Below are 20,766 nucleotides of genomic sequence, written 5' to 3' on the forward strand. Positions count from 1 at the left end.
TTCCTTACTGCAACCTGCTCTTTTATGCTGCTTGAAGCAGTTGATATGGGCACCGACTCTGATGGCATTAAGTCATTATGTACAAGTAGCCTTTTGTAAGCAGCAGAGAATTATCTCGCTTTTGGATTATCATTATGGCCTCCCATACTTCTTACTTGACCAAAGAATAGTTCAATATGATCCTGACTGAATTTGTAGGTCATCAAAAATTGTAAAGGCCCACCATCTGATGCAATACAGGTTCGTACAGAATCTGAAGACTTCGTATGCAATAGAGAAAGCCAATTAAACCAGTTTTTCGATCGTATTTTAAGATGTCTTTACCATCCTGAAGTCTCAAAGATCCGATATATGTTTCTGCTTTTATTAGAAAATCTTTAATATCACTTGCATTATTCTTCTGAGTTGGTCTTTGAATTCCTTTGGTATTTAGATTTCGAGAATTGATATGTCAAATAAGGTGTTGAATACCTAATGAATTTAATAGTAGCTTCACTTTCCTCAAATTCACTTATTTTTCATCAAGGCATTATAGTTTCTGTAAAACGTGTTAACTGTCTGCGGATAAAATGGAGTACAAAATTATGCGTACCGTTAGCAGAAGGGTACGCACACAAGAAAACTAAAAGAATGAATTAAAATAACATAGCATATAAAAAATAAAAAGTATTACACCTTGGTCATCCCAAGGTCGCATACCTACGGTCGACCCAGGGATTCAGTTGCCAGTCCCAATATGGCGGCCAGCGACCTGAGTGGCTTCACTTATCCCGCAGCAAGGCGTCTCCTCTCATTATTCCTCCAAGATATATATACATATATATATATCATATATATATATATATATACATATATATATACATTTATATATACATATAGATATATACATATACATATATATATACATATATATATAGATGCATTTTATGATGAAATTGATAAAAAAAAACAGGAATTTGTGGATATTTCTCATAGAAAAATACCGCGAATGCGCGAATTTTCTCCGAATAATGCGGGGAAACGTTCCTGAGAGAAATCCGCGAATGTGTGAGTCTGCAAATCCGGAGAACGCGAATAAGGGGGGCCCACTGTACTCCCTCTCCTACTTTTCCAAGAATCTTATCCATCCGACACTGGAAAATGTCTTGTAGAACACTAAGTCCAAAAGGCTGGCGGAGGAAACGATACTTCCCAGCTGGACTCTGGAAAGTGCAAAGTTTACTGCTCTCTTCATCAAGCTTGAGTGACCAATAGCCATTTTTGGCGTCCAATTTTGAAAAAAGGACACTTCCTGTCATGTTGTGTGCTATCTCAACTAATGTGGGTATCTTATGAAAAGTCCTCTTTAGTGCAACATTCAGGTGCTTGGGATCAAGACATACCCGCAATTCACCAGAAGTCTTCCTCCTAAAGGCTAAAGCATGTATCCCCTCAAATGTCTCATCCTCTGGGCACTTCTTCACAACACCCATATTTTCCAACTCTTGTATTTTTGCAATTATCTCATCTCTTACCTGAATTAGGTACTTTCTCGATGGAACGACTACAGGGCAAGATTGGGGTTGTAAGTCAATGTGGTATTCGCCCCTCATCTCACCAATATCTCCAAAGCATTTAGGGTACAAATTGCACATTGCTTGTAAATCAGGTATAGGAGTAGGCCTCGAGTTTTCATGTTCCTCCTTGACACTCGATATATTCTTGCTTTCCTTTGTAGCAATAATTCCTAGTCTCTCACAGGCATCACATAACAGAATTGCTGGTCCATTGGTATCACAGGCATAAAAAAGTAAATCGACAACTGGGGACATATCCAGACTTGTTGGTACGTATTTCTATAGCTCCATATTATTGAATGTTTGTATCATTCACGGCTGTAAGTTTAGCTAAAGTTGGTTTCAGTAACCCTGTAAAATTTCCATTAGCGTTTGGGTACATCTGTCTGAGACATCTTATAGGGTAGCATCTTAAGATGCTACTGTTGGATCCAGTATCGGCCTCGACCCTGAGTGTCACTTTCCTTAAACTGTGGACTTGGGTTTTTTCACATGTCTCTCTGGTCCTTTCCTTGGACCTGGCCCTGACATGCTTCATCTGCGGGACAGTGAATGACTTTTCATACTCTGACAGACACCCTCAAAGTGATTCATTCTACTGCATTTCTGGCACTTCTTCCCATGGGCGGGGCATCTCCTTGGAGGATGATGGAATCCACAATACTTGCAGCTCTTCTGCTGGACTGGATGGCTTCGTTCTCTTTTGATAGCATTCATGGGCGTGCTTTACTCAAATAAGGAAGTATTTGAGTGCTGCTTGGAAATTCTGTGCTGTCTCAATAGCATCATTAGGGGTTTGAGCATTCCCCTTACAGATCATCTTCCTTCGTGCTTCTGACCACTTGATGCCCTTTATCAGTTGAAACATTATTTGTTCATCCTACAGCTATTGGCCTTTGCCTTCAACCTGCAAATATAATCTTCAACTGATTCTGACTCACTTTGAGACATCGAAGCCAGCTCTAACCTCATCACCCATTTATTCTGTGTACCTACAAGATGATCAGCAAACTTCCTAAAAATAACATCTGGATATTTCTTCCGAGTATCAGTCAACTGCCAAGAATCTTATAACTGCTTTTCTTGTGACCCAGCAGAAAGCTTTATATAGTGCCATTGATTTTCAGCTTCAACCTTTGTTTGTTTTGTTTGTATGGTGTTTTTACGTTGCATGGAACCCTCAATGGAATGCCAGAGAATCAAACTTGCGGGCACTGGGGTGGTACACCAACACCATACCAACCACACCACTGAGGCGCTTATTGATAAATAAGTAACTTTCAAGGAAATCCTTCCGTTCATTAAAAGCACTTAATTGGTCCACCTGTGACCAGTCCAATTTAGGAATTCTACACTTTAGTCATAATTGTTTAAGCACCCTTATTCACAAGTACATTGTAAAGACAGAAAAATTTGTTTTAATCTTAGGTTCTTTTCCATGAAAATTATTATTTCAGCAAATTTTCATAATCTCAAAATTATATCCTATTCTCCAGAAGAACCTTAGTTCATTACTCTACAACTCCTCAAACTCTGAGCAGAGATATATAATACAATTGTATAAAAAAATATCATGATCTTGCTACCATTCATACATTAATATTGACAAAATATGAAATATTTTGTTGTAGGCATCAACACAAACAAGAATAAATCTTTACAGGACAGCAACAATTTGGGCAATACCAGCTAACATTAATTATCTTCAAGATCAATAAAGCAGACTGAATAACAGCAGAATCTCTAAACAGGTTAGTATCAAAGGACCATAAAAAAGTATCAATCACATAGGTTAGGCTAGTTAGGCTATGGTACTGTATATGTTAGTTTCATACAAAGACCATAAAAAAGTATCAATCACATCTCTTTAATTACTAAATATGGGCATAAATTATCAATCAATAAACATGGTAACTGTCGGATATACAGATGGCTGTTTATTAATTACGTAAAAACTTCATCCTGGCCTGGCAGTATCAGCAATGCTATCACACATCGGTAGTCATCGTACATCAGCTTCTTATCAAACATCTTGGGTAATCATTGTGCATCGGCAACTCAGAACAGCAGCATGCGACGGCGTCTTTGATGATTCGGTGGTTGCATAGGCTCCTGTTAATGTCTATGATCACTGCACATATACTATATTGCATACATGAATTATCATACCTGGATCCAAGTTATATCCTCTTGATGACTGCAATCCTTCACATTTACGGTATATGTCAAAAGTGTTGATCATCGGAATGTCGCTACACACCAAATCAACTTGGAGACAACACAGTCGAACTCAAAACAACAATTTTAGCCTCTTATCTCTAAAATTTGGTGCCGACTCTTACTGTATACATTCTGGAAACTTGCTTTCGCTGCCACCATGTTATATGGTAGGATGTCTTAATGATACATCATATAAAGTAGCATTGTTTATTAAGTAACAGTCTTGCTGAGGCGCGTAGAAACGAGTCAGTCCATGATATATACAACCAAGGAATCAAAATGATATTGTTATGATACAATAAAGTTTTGTACATACTTACCCGGCAGATATATACTTGGCTATAGTCTCCGACGTCCCCGACAGAAATTCAAATTTCACGGCACACGCTACAGGTAGGTCAGGTGATCTACCCTCCCGCCGCTGGGTGGCGGGACTAGGAAACCATTCCGTTTTCTAATCAGATTTTCTCTTCCACCTGTCTCCTGAGGGGAGGCTGGGCGGGCCATTAATCGTATATATCTGCCGGGTAAGTACTATGCACAAAACTTGATTGTGTCATAACAATATCATTTTTGTACATGCAACTTCCCCGGCAGATATATACTTAGCTGATTGGCACCCTTGGTGGAGGGTAAGAGACAGCTTAAAAATACAGAAATAAACAGGAAACAACACATGTTGTAGGTCAAATACTTTGTTTGGTTCTTAACCTTTTGGAAATTGGGCCCCCCCCCCAAAGAAGACTTCATGGATACTGTCTATGAGTCTGCTTTGCCTCAAGAGCCTCAGCGAGGTGTTGACCTATGACTGAGAGCTCTTCTGGATCTTGTCAATGGGGGCTTACCCGCTTATGCGACAGAACCTTATTAGGATCTTTGTCAATGGGGACTAGCCCACTTACATGACAAAGCCTTTGCCTCTGGCACTATCAAGGAGCACAAAAACCAATCCCGACCACCTGACCATCTAACCCGAGTTAGAACTACGATTGAAAGAAGTTACCACCTAACCTTTCAAACAACCATAAAAACACACCACCAAAATTTAAAAAACTAAACTAAACTAGCAAGGATTAGTCTCAGCTCCCTGTCCCAGCACCGAATCCGCAGATACGTAGGGCCCCAGCGAGAAGCACTTATCATAAGTTACTCTTACGTCTCTCAAGTAGTGAGATGCAAATACAGAGTTGCATCTCCAGTAAGTAGCGGCCAGAATATCTTTCAGAGACATGTTCTTCTGAAACGCCAGAGATGTCGCAATGGCCCTTACTTCATGCGCTTTCACTCTAAGTTGCTGAAACTGTTCGTCATTGCACGTCGCATGTGCCTCCGTTATGACGCTTCTCATAAAGAACGCCAGAACATTCTTAGAGATGGGCCTTTAAGGGTCCCTGACCGAACACCAGAGACTCTCAAGACTGCCCTTAAGTTTCTTCTTCCTTTGCAGGTAAAATTTAAGTGTCCTGACAGGGCATAGGGACCTTTCTATCTCTCTCCCCACTAAGGGTGAGAGTCCTTTGACCTCGAAACTTCTAGGCCAGGGTTTCGAGGGATTCTCATTTTTTGCTAGGAATAAAGGTTTAAAGGAGCAGATAGCTGAGTCACCTTTAAACCCTACTCTAGCGTCCAGAGCTTGTAACTCGCTAACTCTCTTAAGCAGTTTGGCGAATGATGCCAGAAAGAAAAAGGTGGACTTCCTAGTCAGGTCCCTGAACGATGCCTGATGAGGAGGTTCGAACTTGCTTGATATCAAGAATTTGAGAACTACATCCAAGTTCCAGCTAGGAGGTTGAGAACACTTTCTCTTAGAGGTCTCAAAAGATCTGATGAGGTCATGCAGGTCTTTATCTTCCGCGATCTTCAGGTCCCTGTTCCTGAACACAGCGGATAGCATACTACGATAGCCCTTAATCGTAGACACGGCTAAATTACATTCTTCTCTTAAAAAGAGAAGGAAGTCAGCAATAATGGTCACAGAGGTATTGGATGAGGATAGCTTCTTCGACCTGCACCATCTCCGAAAAACTTCCCACTTCGATTGGTATACTCGCAAGGTTGAAGACCTGCGGGCTCTGGCGATCGCGCTAGCAGCTTTGCGCGAAAAGCCTCTCACTCTGACAAGTCTCTCGATAGTCTGAAGGCAGTCAGGCAGAGAGCGGGGAGGTTTTTGTGGAACCTCTCGAAGTGGGGTTGTCTGAGCAGATCTCTCCTGAGTGGAAGAGATCTGGGGAAGTCCACCGTCCATTCCAGTACCTCTGTGAACCATTCTTGAGCGGGCCAAAAAGGAGCGACCAGGGTAAGTTTCGTTCCTAAAGAGGAAACGAATTTTCTCACTACTTCCCCTACAAGCTTGAATGGGGGAAACGCGTAACCATCTATCCCTGACCAGTCTAAGAGGAGAGCGTCTACTGCTATTGCTCTCGGATCCACTATGGAGGAGCAAAAGCTGTCCAGCCTCTTGTTTCGATCCGTAGCAAAAAGATCTAGGTGTGGTCTGCCCCAAAGTTTCCACAACCTCTGACAAACGTCTTGATGGAGAGTCCATTCTGTTGGGAGGACTTGGTTTCTCCTGCACAACAGGTCCGCTCTTACATTCTTCTCTCCCTGAACGAATCTGGTGAGAAGCATAATCTCTCTCTCCTCCGCCCATAGAAGCAGGTTTCTTGCTGTCTCGTACAGGGAGAAGGAATGTGTCCCTCCTTGTTTTTTTGATGTATGCCAGAACCGTGGTGTTGTCCGAATTGACTTGGACCACCGCACCTCTGACTTCTGACTCGAACCACTTTAGGGCCAGAAAGACTGCATATAGCTCCTTCACATTGATGTGCCAGTTCACCTGGTCCCCCTTCCAGGTGCCTGACACTTCCTTTGCCCCTAGTGTTGCTCCACATCCCAACTCTGACGCGTCTGAGAACAACACTAGGTGCGGGTTCGGCTTCAGAAGAGACAAGCCTTTGCTCAATCTGAGTGGAGGTAACCACCAACTCAGCTCCTCTTTTACCCCTTCTAGGATCGGGAAGGAGTCCGCCAGGTCTCCTGACTTTTGATCCCACATCTTCTTCAGGTAAAATTGCAGGGGTCTCAAGTGAAGCCTTACTAGAGAGAAGAACTGTTCCAGCGAGGAAGTGTCCCCAGCAGACTCAGCCATTCCCTCGCGGAGCTTCGCTCTTTCTCTAAGAAGGCTGTCACTTTTTCCATACCCCGTTCTAGTCTTTCCGGGGATGGAAATGCACGAAAACCCAGAGAATCCATCCGAACCCCCAGATACACAAGGTTCTGGCTGAGGACCATCTGGGACTTCTCGAGGTTTACCAGTAGTCCAAGTGACTGGGTCATCATTAAGGTTGTACGTAAGTCCTCCAGACATCGAATCTCCGACTCCGCCCGAATAAGCCAGTCGTCCAGATAAAGAGATATTCTCACCCCTTTCAGATGTAACCACCTGGCTACATTTTTCATGAGCCCCGTGAATACTTGTGGAGCCATCGAAAGGCCGAAGCACAAAGCCCTGAACTGGAAGATCTTCCCTTGTACCATGAACCTCAGATACTTCCTTGAGGAATGATGAATCGGTACATGGAAGTACGCGTCCTGAAGGTCCAGGGAAACCATCCAATCTCCCGGACGAAGAGCAGCGAGAACTGAAGAAGTTGTCTCCATGGAGAACTTCCTCTTCTTCACAAAGCGATTCAAGGCGCTTACAGCCAGAACAGGTCTCCTTCCCCCCCGAGGCTTTTGGCACGAGGAACAGGCGATTGTAGAATCCTTGGGAGTGGGGATCCTGAACTGGTTCTATGGCCTCCTTCTCCAGCATTTGGTCCACCATTAGAAGAAGGGTTCGCCACAGAACGGGGTCTTTGTATCTGGCTGAAGTTCCCTTGGAGATGAAGTCAAGGGCGGCCTTTCCTTGAAGGGGATGAGATATCCCTTTCTCAAAATAGAGAGGGACCAGTTGTCCACTCCTCTCTGTGCCCAGGCTTCTGCGAAATTGAGAAGTCTGGCACCTACTGACGTCTGGAGGACTAGAATCCTATTTAGCCATCTTGAAGGGCCTGATAGAGGACCTACCACGCTTTTGCGGTCTTCTTCCTCTGAAACAGGTTCTGAGAGAAGGGCCCCCTCGAAAGGGCGCTTGAGTGGGAAGACTCTCCTTCCTGACGGAGGAGGCCGCTGGTCTCGCCTTCCATGCAGACTGCACTAACAGATCCTGAGTCGCCTTCTCCATCAGGGAGTGAGAAATATCCTTCACCAACTTGATAGGGAACAATTAGCTGGAAAGAGGGGCATAAAGTAAGGACGCCCCCTGGACCGGGATCCGGATTTCGTCAGAAAAGAGCTAAAATCCGCTCTCTTCTTCAAGACTCCTGCCCCGAAGAGAGAAGCTAACTCCCCCGATCCGTCCCTGACTGCCTTATCCATGCAGGACAAAACGCTGTTCAGAACCTCAGTTCCTAAAAACTCTGGATCGAGAGTTTTCCTGGCCAATGCCCCAAGGGACCAATCTAAAAAGTTTAACACTTCCAGTACACGGAAGAGTCCCTTGAGGAAATGGTCCAGCTCCGTCATTCCCCACGTTGTCTTGGCCATGGGAAGAGAATGCCTCCTTGCGGAATCTACTAAGATAGAGAAGTCCGCCTCAGCTGAAGATGGGAGTCCCAACCCCATCGGCTCTCCTGTCTCATACCATATTCCTTGCCTTCCCGAGAGCTTGGAGGGAGGACAAGAAAAAACTGTCTTCCCTGCCTCTTCTTTCGACTTGAACCAATCCCCTACTGATTGCAGAGCTTTCTTCATTGAAAAGGTAGGGCGCATTTTCAAGAAGGAGGAACTCTTCGCTGTCTTTGTGCTGGAGAACAGAGACCGAGGAGGGGGAGGAGCAGCTGGGCTGAGAGAATCCCCGAATTCTTGTACCAGCAGGGCCGCCAAATGTTGTAGTCAGAAAGAGCTGCTACTCTTGGAGCTTCCTCCTCTGAAACTTCTTCGAAGTCCTCTCCTAACCCAACACGAATCCTTTCGTGTGATAAGACTTTTTCCTATGCAAGCCTGTAAGGAGAACCAGCTCTGGAGGAAGCTGAGTGTCTGATTGGAGAAGGACGTCTGGTAGGAGAGACGCCTCTATCAGCAGAGGAGCGTCTACCAGGCGCCAAGTACCTGTCCGGTGAGGTGCGCCTGCAAGAAGAGGCGCGGCTGAAGGAAGGAGAGCACAGAGTTGGCGAAGAGCGCCTGGCTGGTGCCGCACTCCTGGCTGGCATCGAGAGCTTGCTTGGGGAGGAGCGCCTGTGAAGAGAGGCGCTTCTAACAGGAGAAACGCGTCTGCGAGGAGAGGCGCGGCTGCAGGAAGGAGAGTGCTTAGTTGGCGAAGAGCACCTGGCTGGCGCCTCGCGGCTGGGTGGCACCTCGCGGCTGGGTGGCGCCGTGCGCCTGGCTGGTACCGCGCACTTGTCTGGCGCCATGCGCCTGGTCGGAGTCGAGAGCTTGCTAGGAGAGGTGCACCTGCAAGGGGAGTCGCTTCTAAGAGGAGAAAAGCGGCTGCGCGGCGAGGCGCATATGTCAGGAGAAAAACTCCTGTCTGGAGAATCGTGCTTGCCAGGATGAGAGCACCTAACAGGGGAGAGGCGCTTAGAGCTTCTCGGAGAAAAACTCCTGTCTCGAGAGGCGCTCCGCTTGCGAGGAGGGAGCTTAGACTTCTTAACAGGAAGAGAGACGTCCTTCCTGCGAGGAGGATCTCTAACCAGAGCGCCCACCAACGACGAAATCTGTTCTTGCAGATTGATAAGGATCCTCTTGGTAGAACTCTCCTGGTCCGCGTCCAAAGAAGGAGAAAGAGGCTTAGAAGAGGAAGGAAGTGCCGTACTAGGAGCAGGGCTGACTGGGGCTCTCCTGGCTCTCTTCCTGTCCGCAGGAGACTCCTCTGGGAACCGCTCCGGGCTGGAGTCCAACATACTGCTGGGAGCCTTCCAGGACCTCTTCAAGGGACGCGACTCCTCAGCCGAACTCCATCCGCGCTTAGGAGAAGCCGAATCATTAGACGAAAAGCACTGTTTTAGGACGCCTTTACTGTGGCGATCCCTGGCAGTCTGGGTAGTAACAACAGAACCTGCCGAAGGGACGCCTGACCGGTGGGGATTCTCCACAACCTCGTTACAGTTTTTGACATTCCTCCTCCACTGGGCCTGGGAGTTTGGAAGAGGTCTAGACCTGGGAGCGTTGCGAAGCCGATCAGACGCCCCCTCCACTGCACTGGGAACACTGCACTCACTAGACACAGCACTCTTACCTTCCAAAGCAAGCATTTGAAGCTCCATCCTGCGTAAAGCGGCTTTCATATTAGCCATCTCCAAAGACGAATCCACAGGTTCGGTGAAGGGAGAAGGAGCTGAAACTGTAGGAGAGGATGCTAGAACTACATTTGGGATAGGAATTAAATTTCCCTCAACTGGCTCGTTAGAACGAGACCTACTAGCGCTTCTAGAAGAAGCCTTCCTAATTCTATCTTTCTCTAATTTCCTCAAATAAGAAGACAGAGAATTCCATCCTTCCTCATTTAGACTCTCACATTCCTTACAAGAATTAGTCAAAGAACAATCATTCTCCCGACACCTCATGCATACAGTGTGAGGGTCTACCGAACCCTTCGGTAGCCTCACCTTACATCCTTCATTCACACACACTCTATATACATTAGCAGAGTCTGACATTATAAGAAAAATCCAAAAGCGTAATTCAAAAACAATCCACAGTAGCGTAAGCCAAGCCAACGATCCAATACTTCACCAAAAGACAGTCCAAGAAGATCAACGGCAAACGAAATATGAAAATCAGGTCAGGAGGAACCAACAACGGTGTTGCTGGAACCGGCGGCAGAGAAAATCTGATTAGAAAATGGGAATGGTTCCTAGTCCCGCCACCCAGTGGCAGGAGGGTAGATCACCTGACCTACCTGTAGCGTGTGCCGCGAAATTTGAATTTCTGTCGGGGACGTTGGAGACTATAGCTAAGTATATATCTGCCGGGGAAGTTGCATGCACAAAAACAATGGATTAATACGTCAAAACAAAAGTCATCATACTGAAACACATAGCTAAAGACAAGTATCTCCACCTGGAAATTTGAGAAGGCAGAAAACAAAAAGAGGTCTTGCCTTGTTCCCTCTTTTCAGCGAGCCAGGCGTCTATCTCTTTAAAAGCCTTCTTAGCTGAGGAACATAACACCATCTCTGGCACATTAGAGGGGTTTGAGGAAGGCATAACCATAACAAAAGTCGATTCAGGAGACAACAGAGAAGTCTACATGAAAAAGATGGATATGCAGCACTGAAGCGTCTCAAGGCATCTGAGGAGATGATGGCGAGAAAGCTTCGACCACTACTGGCGCTAGCTGAACTGTTGTGGGTGCTTGTTGGACCATCGCAGGCGCTAACGGAATCGTGGGAGCTTGAACTGAAGAAAAAGGCTTATTCAGGAAAAGAAGAATTCTGTCGAGCTTCAAATGAATGGGATCTACTGTCTCAACAGCAGAAGCAGCAGCAGCAGGAGCAGAGGAAGTTGATGGGTGCTCCTGCACGACACAAGCAGGCACTAACTGGTAACCTAACCTAGCCTGCCTGACTGACGGGAGCTTGGGCACCATGGGTGCTTTACTACATCTGATGACGAAAGTACCGCCCACTCCGAAACTGCATGAGGAGCATTACACACAACCGATACACGAGTTTGAAGAGGAGCCGAAGAGCAATGACGAGCCTTGGGTGCCGGAGGAACGTCAACTTCCAAGAGGCAGTCACAAGAAAAATGCTCTGGGCTGTTTTAATGACTGCAAGAAGGGCGTGGATCTCCAGGCTTCTTGGTAGGAACCACTTGAGTTGCATCAGAAGTAGCTCTTTTCAACGGCCAAGACTTGCTCCCTGAACACCACTAGTGTCTGTCGTGGAGCGGAGTCATTCAAACTCAACAATCTGCCCACAACCAAGGAGAGACCTTTCCAACGGCTCTCCATTGCAACCTGGGAAGCGACTACAGGTTGAACTGAGGGGGAGACTGCTCGTGGGCAGACCCCATCAACCTCCCTTGGACTACCAGTAAGACTCCTCTCCTGCACTGGGGAGTATGATTGATTGATTGATTGATACTATATTAATCTAGCATCGTGACAACTAGGTCATTGATGCCGAACTATATATAAAAAGACCCTATAAATTTTAATAATAATAATTTAACAGAATTATTTTAAAATATGATAAAAGATACTGGCAATTATAAAATAAATATAAAAATAAATTATATAAAAAATTATTACATACATACATACATACATATACACACACACATACATACATACCATAAACATACGTACATGCACACTCGCATACATACACACAATTTCAATAAGAATAAAAGCAAGGCGCACACAAGCATTACAGTTTATCTAAAATACCAGAGTTAAAAAGAAATCCAAACAAGCCAGTCATGTTAAAAATCCCATTTGCTCCTAAAATTTTTGATAACTTAAAAACATTATTCTCCTTCCCATAGTATAGATATTGATTGCGCTGTTCCACCAAACTGGGGCACTCAACCAGCAAGTGCATAACAGTCAGTGGAACTAGGCAATCCTCACAGTATGGTTCGTGATCACGACTCATCAAGTAGGAATGTGTCAGCTAGTATGTCCAATACGCAGGCGGCACAGAGCTGTTTCAAACCTTCTGGGCATAAAATCGTACTGCCAAGGATTGATTGCAGGTGCAATTGTTCTCATTTTTACATTTGTAGTTATATTTGACCAAATATTTTGCCAAAGTACTTTATGCTTCTCTCTAATTGGAGTATATAAATCTCTGCACGGCAGCTTAAATGATCTGGGCTCAATACGAGAAACAGCCTCCTTGGCAATTGCATCAGCGCGTTCATTTCCAGATATTCCAACGTGTGCTGGAACCCAACAAAATTCAATATTAAAACCCCTCCGCTTAGCTAAAAATAACCATTCCAGAATACTTAAAACTACTGGATGTTTGGAATAAAAATCTTTCAGTGACTCTAGAGCGCTTCTAGAGTCACAGTACACAATAAAATTCTTATCATTACTTTTTAAAACTTCTTTGACAGTATTTAAAATTCCATATAATTCTGCAGTAAATGCAGATGCATTACTTGAAAGCCTTCCACTACGCTCAAAGGACGGAAAAACTATGCCAAAACCAGCGCCTGCACTGGTTTTGGATCCATCAGTAAAAACTGGGATAAAATTGTCATGTTGTGACATATGATCTAAAAAGGTATAACGTAATATTTTATCAGAGACATTCTTTTTTGGTTGATTGAAGTAGTTACAAAACTCTACTGCTGGGAATTCCAAGGGGGAGTTACAGATGCCTTGACCGGTAGTACACATTTGTCTGGAATGTTCAGGTTTCTTGGAGGTTGATTTCAGTCCTGAAGGCATATGGACGTGGCATCTTTGGATGACTTTCATAAAAGCTATCAAATCTTCCATTTCTTAGCGACTGGCATACTAGGGATCCTGGAAGTCTTTGGAATCTGAACCAGCTTCGAGCCAGAAGAGTCTGGTATGTAAGGCTAGGGGCATTTCCCCAGCATCTACTAACATACTCTCTATAGGGGAAGTCCTAAAAGCTCCAGTAGCAATCCTAATTCCAGTATGGTGAATGGAGTCTAAAATCTTGAGGCGACTTGGGGTAGCCGAGGTGTAAACTTCACATCCATATGTTAATTTTGATAAAACCAAGGCGGCTTTATACAATCTCAATAACTGGAGTCTATCTGCTCCCCAAGATGTACTTGACAAAACTTTCAAGATATCCAAGGATTTTCTGCACTTAGCCCTGAGATTTAGGATATGGGGAAGCCAGGTCAACCGAGTATCAAAAATCATTCCTAAAAACCTTGTTTCGTTAACACAAGATATTCTCTGGCCATTTACATATAAATCTGGATCTGCATGTATCCCTCTAATTCTACAGAAATGCATGGCTACAGTCTTTGATGAAGAAAATCTGAAACCATGCACTTCAGCCCATTTCACTACCTTATTTATTACTATTTGTAGATGACGTTCTGCTACTGACATACGTGCAGCTGCAAAAGATAAAGAAAAGTCATCCACAAAGAGTGTGTGCATACACCTCAGCAGGTATTGTCTTTACTATGTCATTAATTGCTAGAGCAAAAAGTGTTACACTTAACACACTGCCCTGAGGAACACCTTCTTCTTGTTTACAGACTTCAGACAGAACTGCTCCTACTTGTACTTGAAAATAACGATTTTTTAAGAATAGCTTGATAAAAATAGCTAATTCTCCTCTTAAACCATATTCATGGACTACTTTCAGAATTCCATACCGCCACGTAGTATCATACGCTTTTTCCAAGTCGAAGAAAACCGTGATAAAGTGGTGCTTAGAGGCAAAGGCTTCACATATTGCAGACTCCATTCTAACCAAGATATCAACAGTGGATCGCATACTGCGGAAACCACATGGGGCCGGAGAGAAAAAGTTTCCTCGCTCTAAATACCACACTAAACGAGCATTCACCATTTTCTCCATTAGTTTACACAAACAAGATGTTAGGGCAATTGGACGATAATTTCCTACGAAAGAACTATCCTTTCCAGGCTTGACAAAAGGAAGGACTCTTGCTAGTTCCCAACCAACATAAAGGGTAGTAATGTTCTTTATAAAATTCTGTTTATTATACTGAGGATAAATCTTTTAGTATTCTGAGCAGCATGCTTGATCATAGAATATGAAATTTCATCAGGACCAGGAGCAGATTCTTTACACTTTGAGAGAGCCCATTCAAATTCTCTCATAGTAAATGGAATATTATATGACTCCTCTTTATTTTGTTTGTGAAACTCCAAGATATGCCTGTTCCATTTGGCTTTCTGCTGTTTGCATACGGTTTCTCATTATCTTTTTTAGATATTTTAGCAAAATGTAGGGCAAACTCATTTGACACTACTTTTGGATCTCCTACATTTATGCCATTTATTTTTAACACAGGTGGTTGGCTAGGTACAAACTTCCTGCTATTTTCCTTATCTTCTTCCACACTAATGTGATGGGAGTTTTGCAATTTATGGAAGAAATGAAGTTTATCCAAGATTTTCTTCGTGCATTTTAATTTCAAACCTAAACTTTGCCCTAGCCTTACGAAATTCTACCAGATAATAGTTACATTTCCGTCTTTTATACCTAGTAAACCAAGATCTCATAGTTCTATGGGTTTCATGGCATTTCTTTGACCACCATGGAACTGGTCGGCGCATAAAATAGACCTGATGTTCTTGGAATTGACTGAAGTCCAGCTGCAAATAAAGTAGTAATTAACAATTCCATAGCATCCTCAATGCATCCAAATTCATCTGCTGTAGCTTCGATTGAACTATGCTCTTCAAAATTTGCCCCCAGTCAGCTCTTTTTACACTCCAACGGGGTAATCTTGAACATGGAGGACTTGATCCAGTGCTTAAAACAATTGGAAAGTGATCACTACTATACCTATCATCGATCACTCGCCAATTAAAGTCCATAATGGCATCGGCACTACATATTGACAAGTCTATGGCTGCTAAAGTACCGGTCTGTACATGGAAATGGGTGGGTTCTCCAGTGTTTTAGAACACCAACATTTTCACTTTCAATAATGGATGACAGGCAGTTTCCTCTCTCATTAGTAATTAAATCCCCCCCATAAAGGATTTCTTCCATTCATATCACCTAGGATGATGAAAGGCAGAGGAAGGCTAAGCTGCTGATGAGATTACAAAAATCAGTACTAGGGAAAGCTACATTTGGTGGAAGATATACAGAACAAATTGTATATTTACGTGCCAGAAACACTTGCACTGCACAGCTTGCAAAGAAGAATTAACAGGAAAATGCTTGTTGTTGGAGTATCATGGCGAACATATAACATTGCTCCACCCCGGTTTCTATTGTTTTGATTTAGATGTGAATGGTAAGCAACATATTTCTTTAGGGCAAGGAATAAAATCACTGCTGAGCATAGTCTCCTGCAAATCTAACAACAGGAGGTACAACTCATATAACATTGCTCCACCCCGGTTTCATTGTTTGATTAGATGTGAATGGTAAGCAACATATTCTTTAGGGCAAGAAATTAATAAAATCAATGCTGAGCATAGTCTCCTGCAAAGCTATACAAACAGGAGACAACTCAAAAATTAACATTTTGAGCTCCTCCCATTTAGCTCTCAGGCCCTGACAATTCCACTGAAGAAAATTTAAGAACTTACTTGAGTTTAGAGGCCTTGATAATAGGGCCTCTTTGAAGATATTTTGTCTTCGTAGGGTTGCCAGGAATTTGGGGAATCCTACTTTGTTTTTCTTAGAGGGAGACTGCCTGCCACCCTCAGCCTCCTCCTTTCTTTTTGGGACTGGCATTGCTACTGCATACAGGAAGCAACTTCTGGTTCTTGGTTGGCTGCCTCCGTAGCTGGTGTTCCAGGCTCCCAAGAAGCCATTGCATCAGCTAAGGAGGGCGACTCCCCACAAGCGGCATGCACATCAGCAAGGACAGACGTAAATTCCAAATTACTCACACCAGTCAAAACTGATGCTGCTTCTAAAGAAATTGATGCACCAGCCAAAGCTGATGCTGCCTCCAAAGAGGTTGATGCATCAGCCAAGGCTGAAGCTGCCTCCAAAGAGGCTGATGCCCCAGCCAAAACTGATGCTGCCTCCAAAGAGGCCGGTGCACCAGACAAAGCTGATGCTGCCTCCGAAAAGGCCAGTGCTCCAGCAAAGCTGATGCTGCCTCCGAAGAGGCTGGTGCATCAGCCAAAGCTGGATGCTGCCTCCAAAGAGGCCAGTGCTCCAGCCAAAGCTGATGCTGCCTCCAAAGAGGCCGGTGCAACGCCAGCCAAAGCTGATGCTATTGAAGTTGTAGACATTTTATTTTGAGCTTTACCCAAGTTGTTTTTGTTGCTACTTTCTTACATGGATGTTTTTTGAGTTTTTCCACCTGTTCTAAATGAATTTGAAGCAGTATTTGAATTAACTTTCCTCCTTCTCAATTGTTGTCTATTTGCAGCAACACTTGCAAAAGATACTCCTGGTCTTATATATTTGTTTCAGTACTATTCTTCTCTTGGCTTCTGCAAAAGTAACTTTCTCAAGGACTCTAGTATATTGTATTTCTTTCTCAAAAAGGAAAACATCACACGAGTTCGAGGGGAGGATGGTGGTGCTTCCCCACAATGAATGCATTTGGTTCAGCATGGCAATCACCATGCTCAACTTCTCCACAATTTATGCAAATTGCAGGGTTTCCTTGCAACTTGGATCTACAGGATCCAATAATATGCCCGTATTCCTGACAGTAAAAACACCTCCTTGGTCTCGGCACGTACTGTTTCACTTTATATCTGTACCAAGCTGCTTTAATAAAATTTGGTAACTTAAAAGAATTAAAGGTTAATAACAACTGTGGCATAGGACACAATGCCCCGTTTACTTTCTTTTTCAGTCACCTTCAATACCCCCTGATCTTTAAGTTCATCTTCCAGTCCTCTTCAGGATGAATCATAAGGTGAGGAGCATATATAATTCCTTTGGTATGATTGAAGGTTATCGTGTGGTTTACATTCACTCTGAACTCCTCCCAGTAAACTCAGAGATTTCAATTTCTCACTTTCTTCTACTGATCTAGTCTCTACTAAAAGCTTATTTCTACCATGTGGCAATATCTTAGGTTCCCTCCCACAGCATTTTACAATATCCCTATGTACTTCAAAAATATTCATAACTTTATCCTCAAATGTAATGGTTAGATATTTATCAAACTCATTAGGGACACATCCTCCAGATTCTTCTAATGATTTTCTTCCTACAAAATTTTCTTCTCCCTTTGATGGGAGTATATGGTGACCAGTGTAACCACACTGGACTGAATAGTCCTTTCCATGTCTGGTTCCGTGCAATGGTCATCAGGATTTTGGGGTTTCAAGTTCCTCATAGAATGATATATAGCAAATTCGTCTAGGTTTTCCCCATACCCACCATGGAGCCACATTTAGAGGATGCAATTCCCTTACTGGGGCACCCTAGGGGTACAACCTAGATATACACCCCACATCCAGTACCTTGAGGGTCATCAGTCCATCGAGATCAGACCCAGCACTGAATGCAGGGTTTGACATAAAAAGTTTCCCCTCGCTCTAACACGTTGGGTACTCCAGTTCTACGGGTGGAGAGGCATGCCGTCCCACTCACCCTCCTTCAACTCCAGAGAACAGTAAGAGCAAGTCCAAATTCATGCTAAGGTCATCAACAAAATCCATCCGGACAGAGGAAGGAGAGAAATTGTGAAAATAGGAGGAGGTGATACAGAGTACCAGGATTAGTCAGGATGCTCTGAATTGACCTTAGTGGCATGGCAGTACCTACCGGGATGAATAAATCACCCCACCACCATTGCTCAATTCTTCATTGCACCACGCAAGCCCCCCCACTACAGCTAAGTTCCTGGTCACAAGGGGGGCTGGGGAGTATGACAGTGACCTTTGCCTAGGAGCATCGGTGGGATGAACAGCCACCTCCTAGACTGATACAACACAATCACTTTTCACCTTGTCCATCAGGACCTTCACAGACACACCGAGCTGCTCCATAACAGAGCAAAATGCTTATCAATCTTTTCTTCTATGCAGGTGATGGGATTACGATAGGAGGTGCGGGAGCCTGCAAATGGAGAAGGTAGCATAGCAAAAGAAGTGGGGGCGGGAGCTAAAGATATCATAGGCATACTCAGATCTGAATTCAATTCAGAAGAACCCTGGCTAGCTGATTTTGAAATAGCTCTGATCAAAGCTTTTCTCTTCTTGTCTCTCTAGTTTCTTTAAATGAGATTCCAAACTCTTCCACTTCCTTTTGTCCCTATCAAAACATTCATTAAATTTATTATCAAATTAACATATTTGCCCTCTACCATTAGTACATACATTGTGATTATCATACAATTCCTTGGTTAGGCTGGTCTTGCAACCTCTAACGCAATACCTAAAGCTAGCAGAAACTGTATCTGACATTGTCGAAAACACTAAGACCTAACAGTCACAAAAGGAGAGAAAAAATAAAGCAAAAGTAAAACAAACTAGTTCTTTATCAAAGAACCTAACGGTGTCCAAATGATTTGCCAAAACGGATAATACAAGAACAGAGTACTTCACCAATTGCGATTACAAAATTAAAGTAAAAAAAATTTCAGGAATAACTGCAACCGACAACCATAGCCATCGGCCAGCAGAAACAAACTGAGCTCTTTGCCGAGTTGTTCCTCTCTCATCCCAAAAGTGGGCGGGGCACTGTTACCCAACCAAAACATATAGAAAATTAGCGCAACCCACAAATTTCAGGATTTTTAACTGCCAGCAAGTGAGACTCTTAGCTAAATAATTATGGGGGAAATTGTATAATTAAAATCAAGATTTCTAAATAATGACTTGCACAATAAAGTCCACGATGCCAAATGACATCATGCATCACCCTAAGTGAGATACTACTATATGGCTATTCATACTTACTGTTACTACAGCCAACACAGCTAGTCCAATAAGATATGCAAGTATCATGAAGATGTCCATGCTGGCTTATACGGTAAGATTCTGAAAAGTAGAAAAAGGCCTAAAAATGACATTTTTATAATAATATAAAGTTTCACTTATACTTACCCGGTGGTTACATATAGCTGTCGTCTCCTGACGTCACGGCAGAATTTGAAATTCGTGGTAGCGCTAATGGTTTGACAGGTGATCCCTCTACTCCCGCCCTCTACCGGGTACCAGGAACCATTCCAACAATAATTCAGAAGTTTCATGCCTACCTGTCCATATGAGGGGAGGAGGGCGGGCTTTGTTATGTAACCACCGGGTAAGTATAAGTGAAACTTTATATTATTATAAAAATGTCATTTTCACTTATATAACTTACCCAGTGGTTACATATAGCTGATTGACACATTTAGGTGATGGGAAAATGGCAGCTAAAATAACAACTGTTGGAATTATCCGAAGATATAGGTTCCTTACCTTTAAAGACCGCTGACTCAGTGGTTACTGCCTATTGTAGTCTGCTGGCCTTTATTGTACCGACAGGATATATGGATTCCGTTGTGCCGGACACAATAATAAAGCACTTGCCGTTGAGGACTGGACCGTAACCGGAACAAAAGGACTTATAATTGGCCCTGCTCAGGGCGCAGTAAAACCAAATTCCACCCAAAACAAACCAAGAAAAAAACGGGGAGACACCACAACCGGTTAAGAAAATACCACCAAGACATTTAAAAAAGACTGAAAAGATTACTCAAAAACAAAAAGCTCCCCTGTATCTTCAGGCACAACCTTAAAAACAAAACAAAACCATAATCAAGGAAGGAGAAAGTTAGTGAGGAATGGGGATACATCTCCTTCTCTCCCTCACCCAATACCGGTGGTCAGTCACAATGAATGGCCCCAAGTTAACTACTGGCAATTTTTCATAGTGTGGTTTGCAAATCTGTCAGGAACGTTACCTAAAGAGCAAAATCATAACAAAACAAAATATAAAGAGAGGTCAAAGGCGGCTTAATCCTGAACTTCTTGGGACGTATTGTACCTCCCCAAAGTTCGGACCAAAAGGCTGATCCCGGACTAAAGTGTTTTTAAATCTACAAGCAAGAGTCCATAATAGCCGTAGACTATACCATTATTACAAAAGCGTTATGGACTAAATAAATTTATATACGGACTCACTGCATTTTTATTCTTCTTACTTATTATTAATTTTTTATACATAATGAGAACATTATTTATGTTTCAGAAGGCAAAACTTCAAGGAATTTATAATTCCCGTATATAGAAAGAGTGCTTTACAAAAGAGTACAATGTACAAAGAGTTGAATGTATGGTATAAAAACAAAAATCCACTTACGAATATTGATTAAAAACAAATCAACATACCAAC

The 20,766-nt window shown here is 43.2% G+C and overlaps 1 protein-coding gene across 1 annotated transcript in view; it reads right to left on the minus strand.

Moving 5' to 3' along the window:
* LOC135220544 (dolichyl-phosphate beta-glucosyltransferase-like) overlaps positions 1 to 20,766 on the minus strand; it is a 118,748-nt gene that overhangs the window by 88,995 nt on the left and 8,987 nt on the right. The window contains exon 2 of the mRNA XM_064257734.1: positions 19,347 to 19,427. Coding sequence (XP_064113804.1) covers positions 19,347 to 19,406 — 60 coding nt within the window. The 5' untranslated portion in view covers positions 19,407 to 19,427. The remainder of the gene's footprint in view (positions 1 to 19,346; positions 19,428 to 20,766) is intronic.

The sequence above is a fragment of the Macrobrachium nipponense genome, chromosome 2 (assembly GCF_015104395.2).
Source record: "Macrobrachium nipponense isolate FS-2020 chromosome 2, ASM1510439v2, whole genome shotgun sequence".
In the NCBI taxonomy this organism is placed as follows: domain Eukaryota; kingdom Metazoa; phylum Arthropoda; class Malacostraca; order Decapoda; family Palaemonidae; genus Macrobrachium; species Macrobrachium nipponense.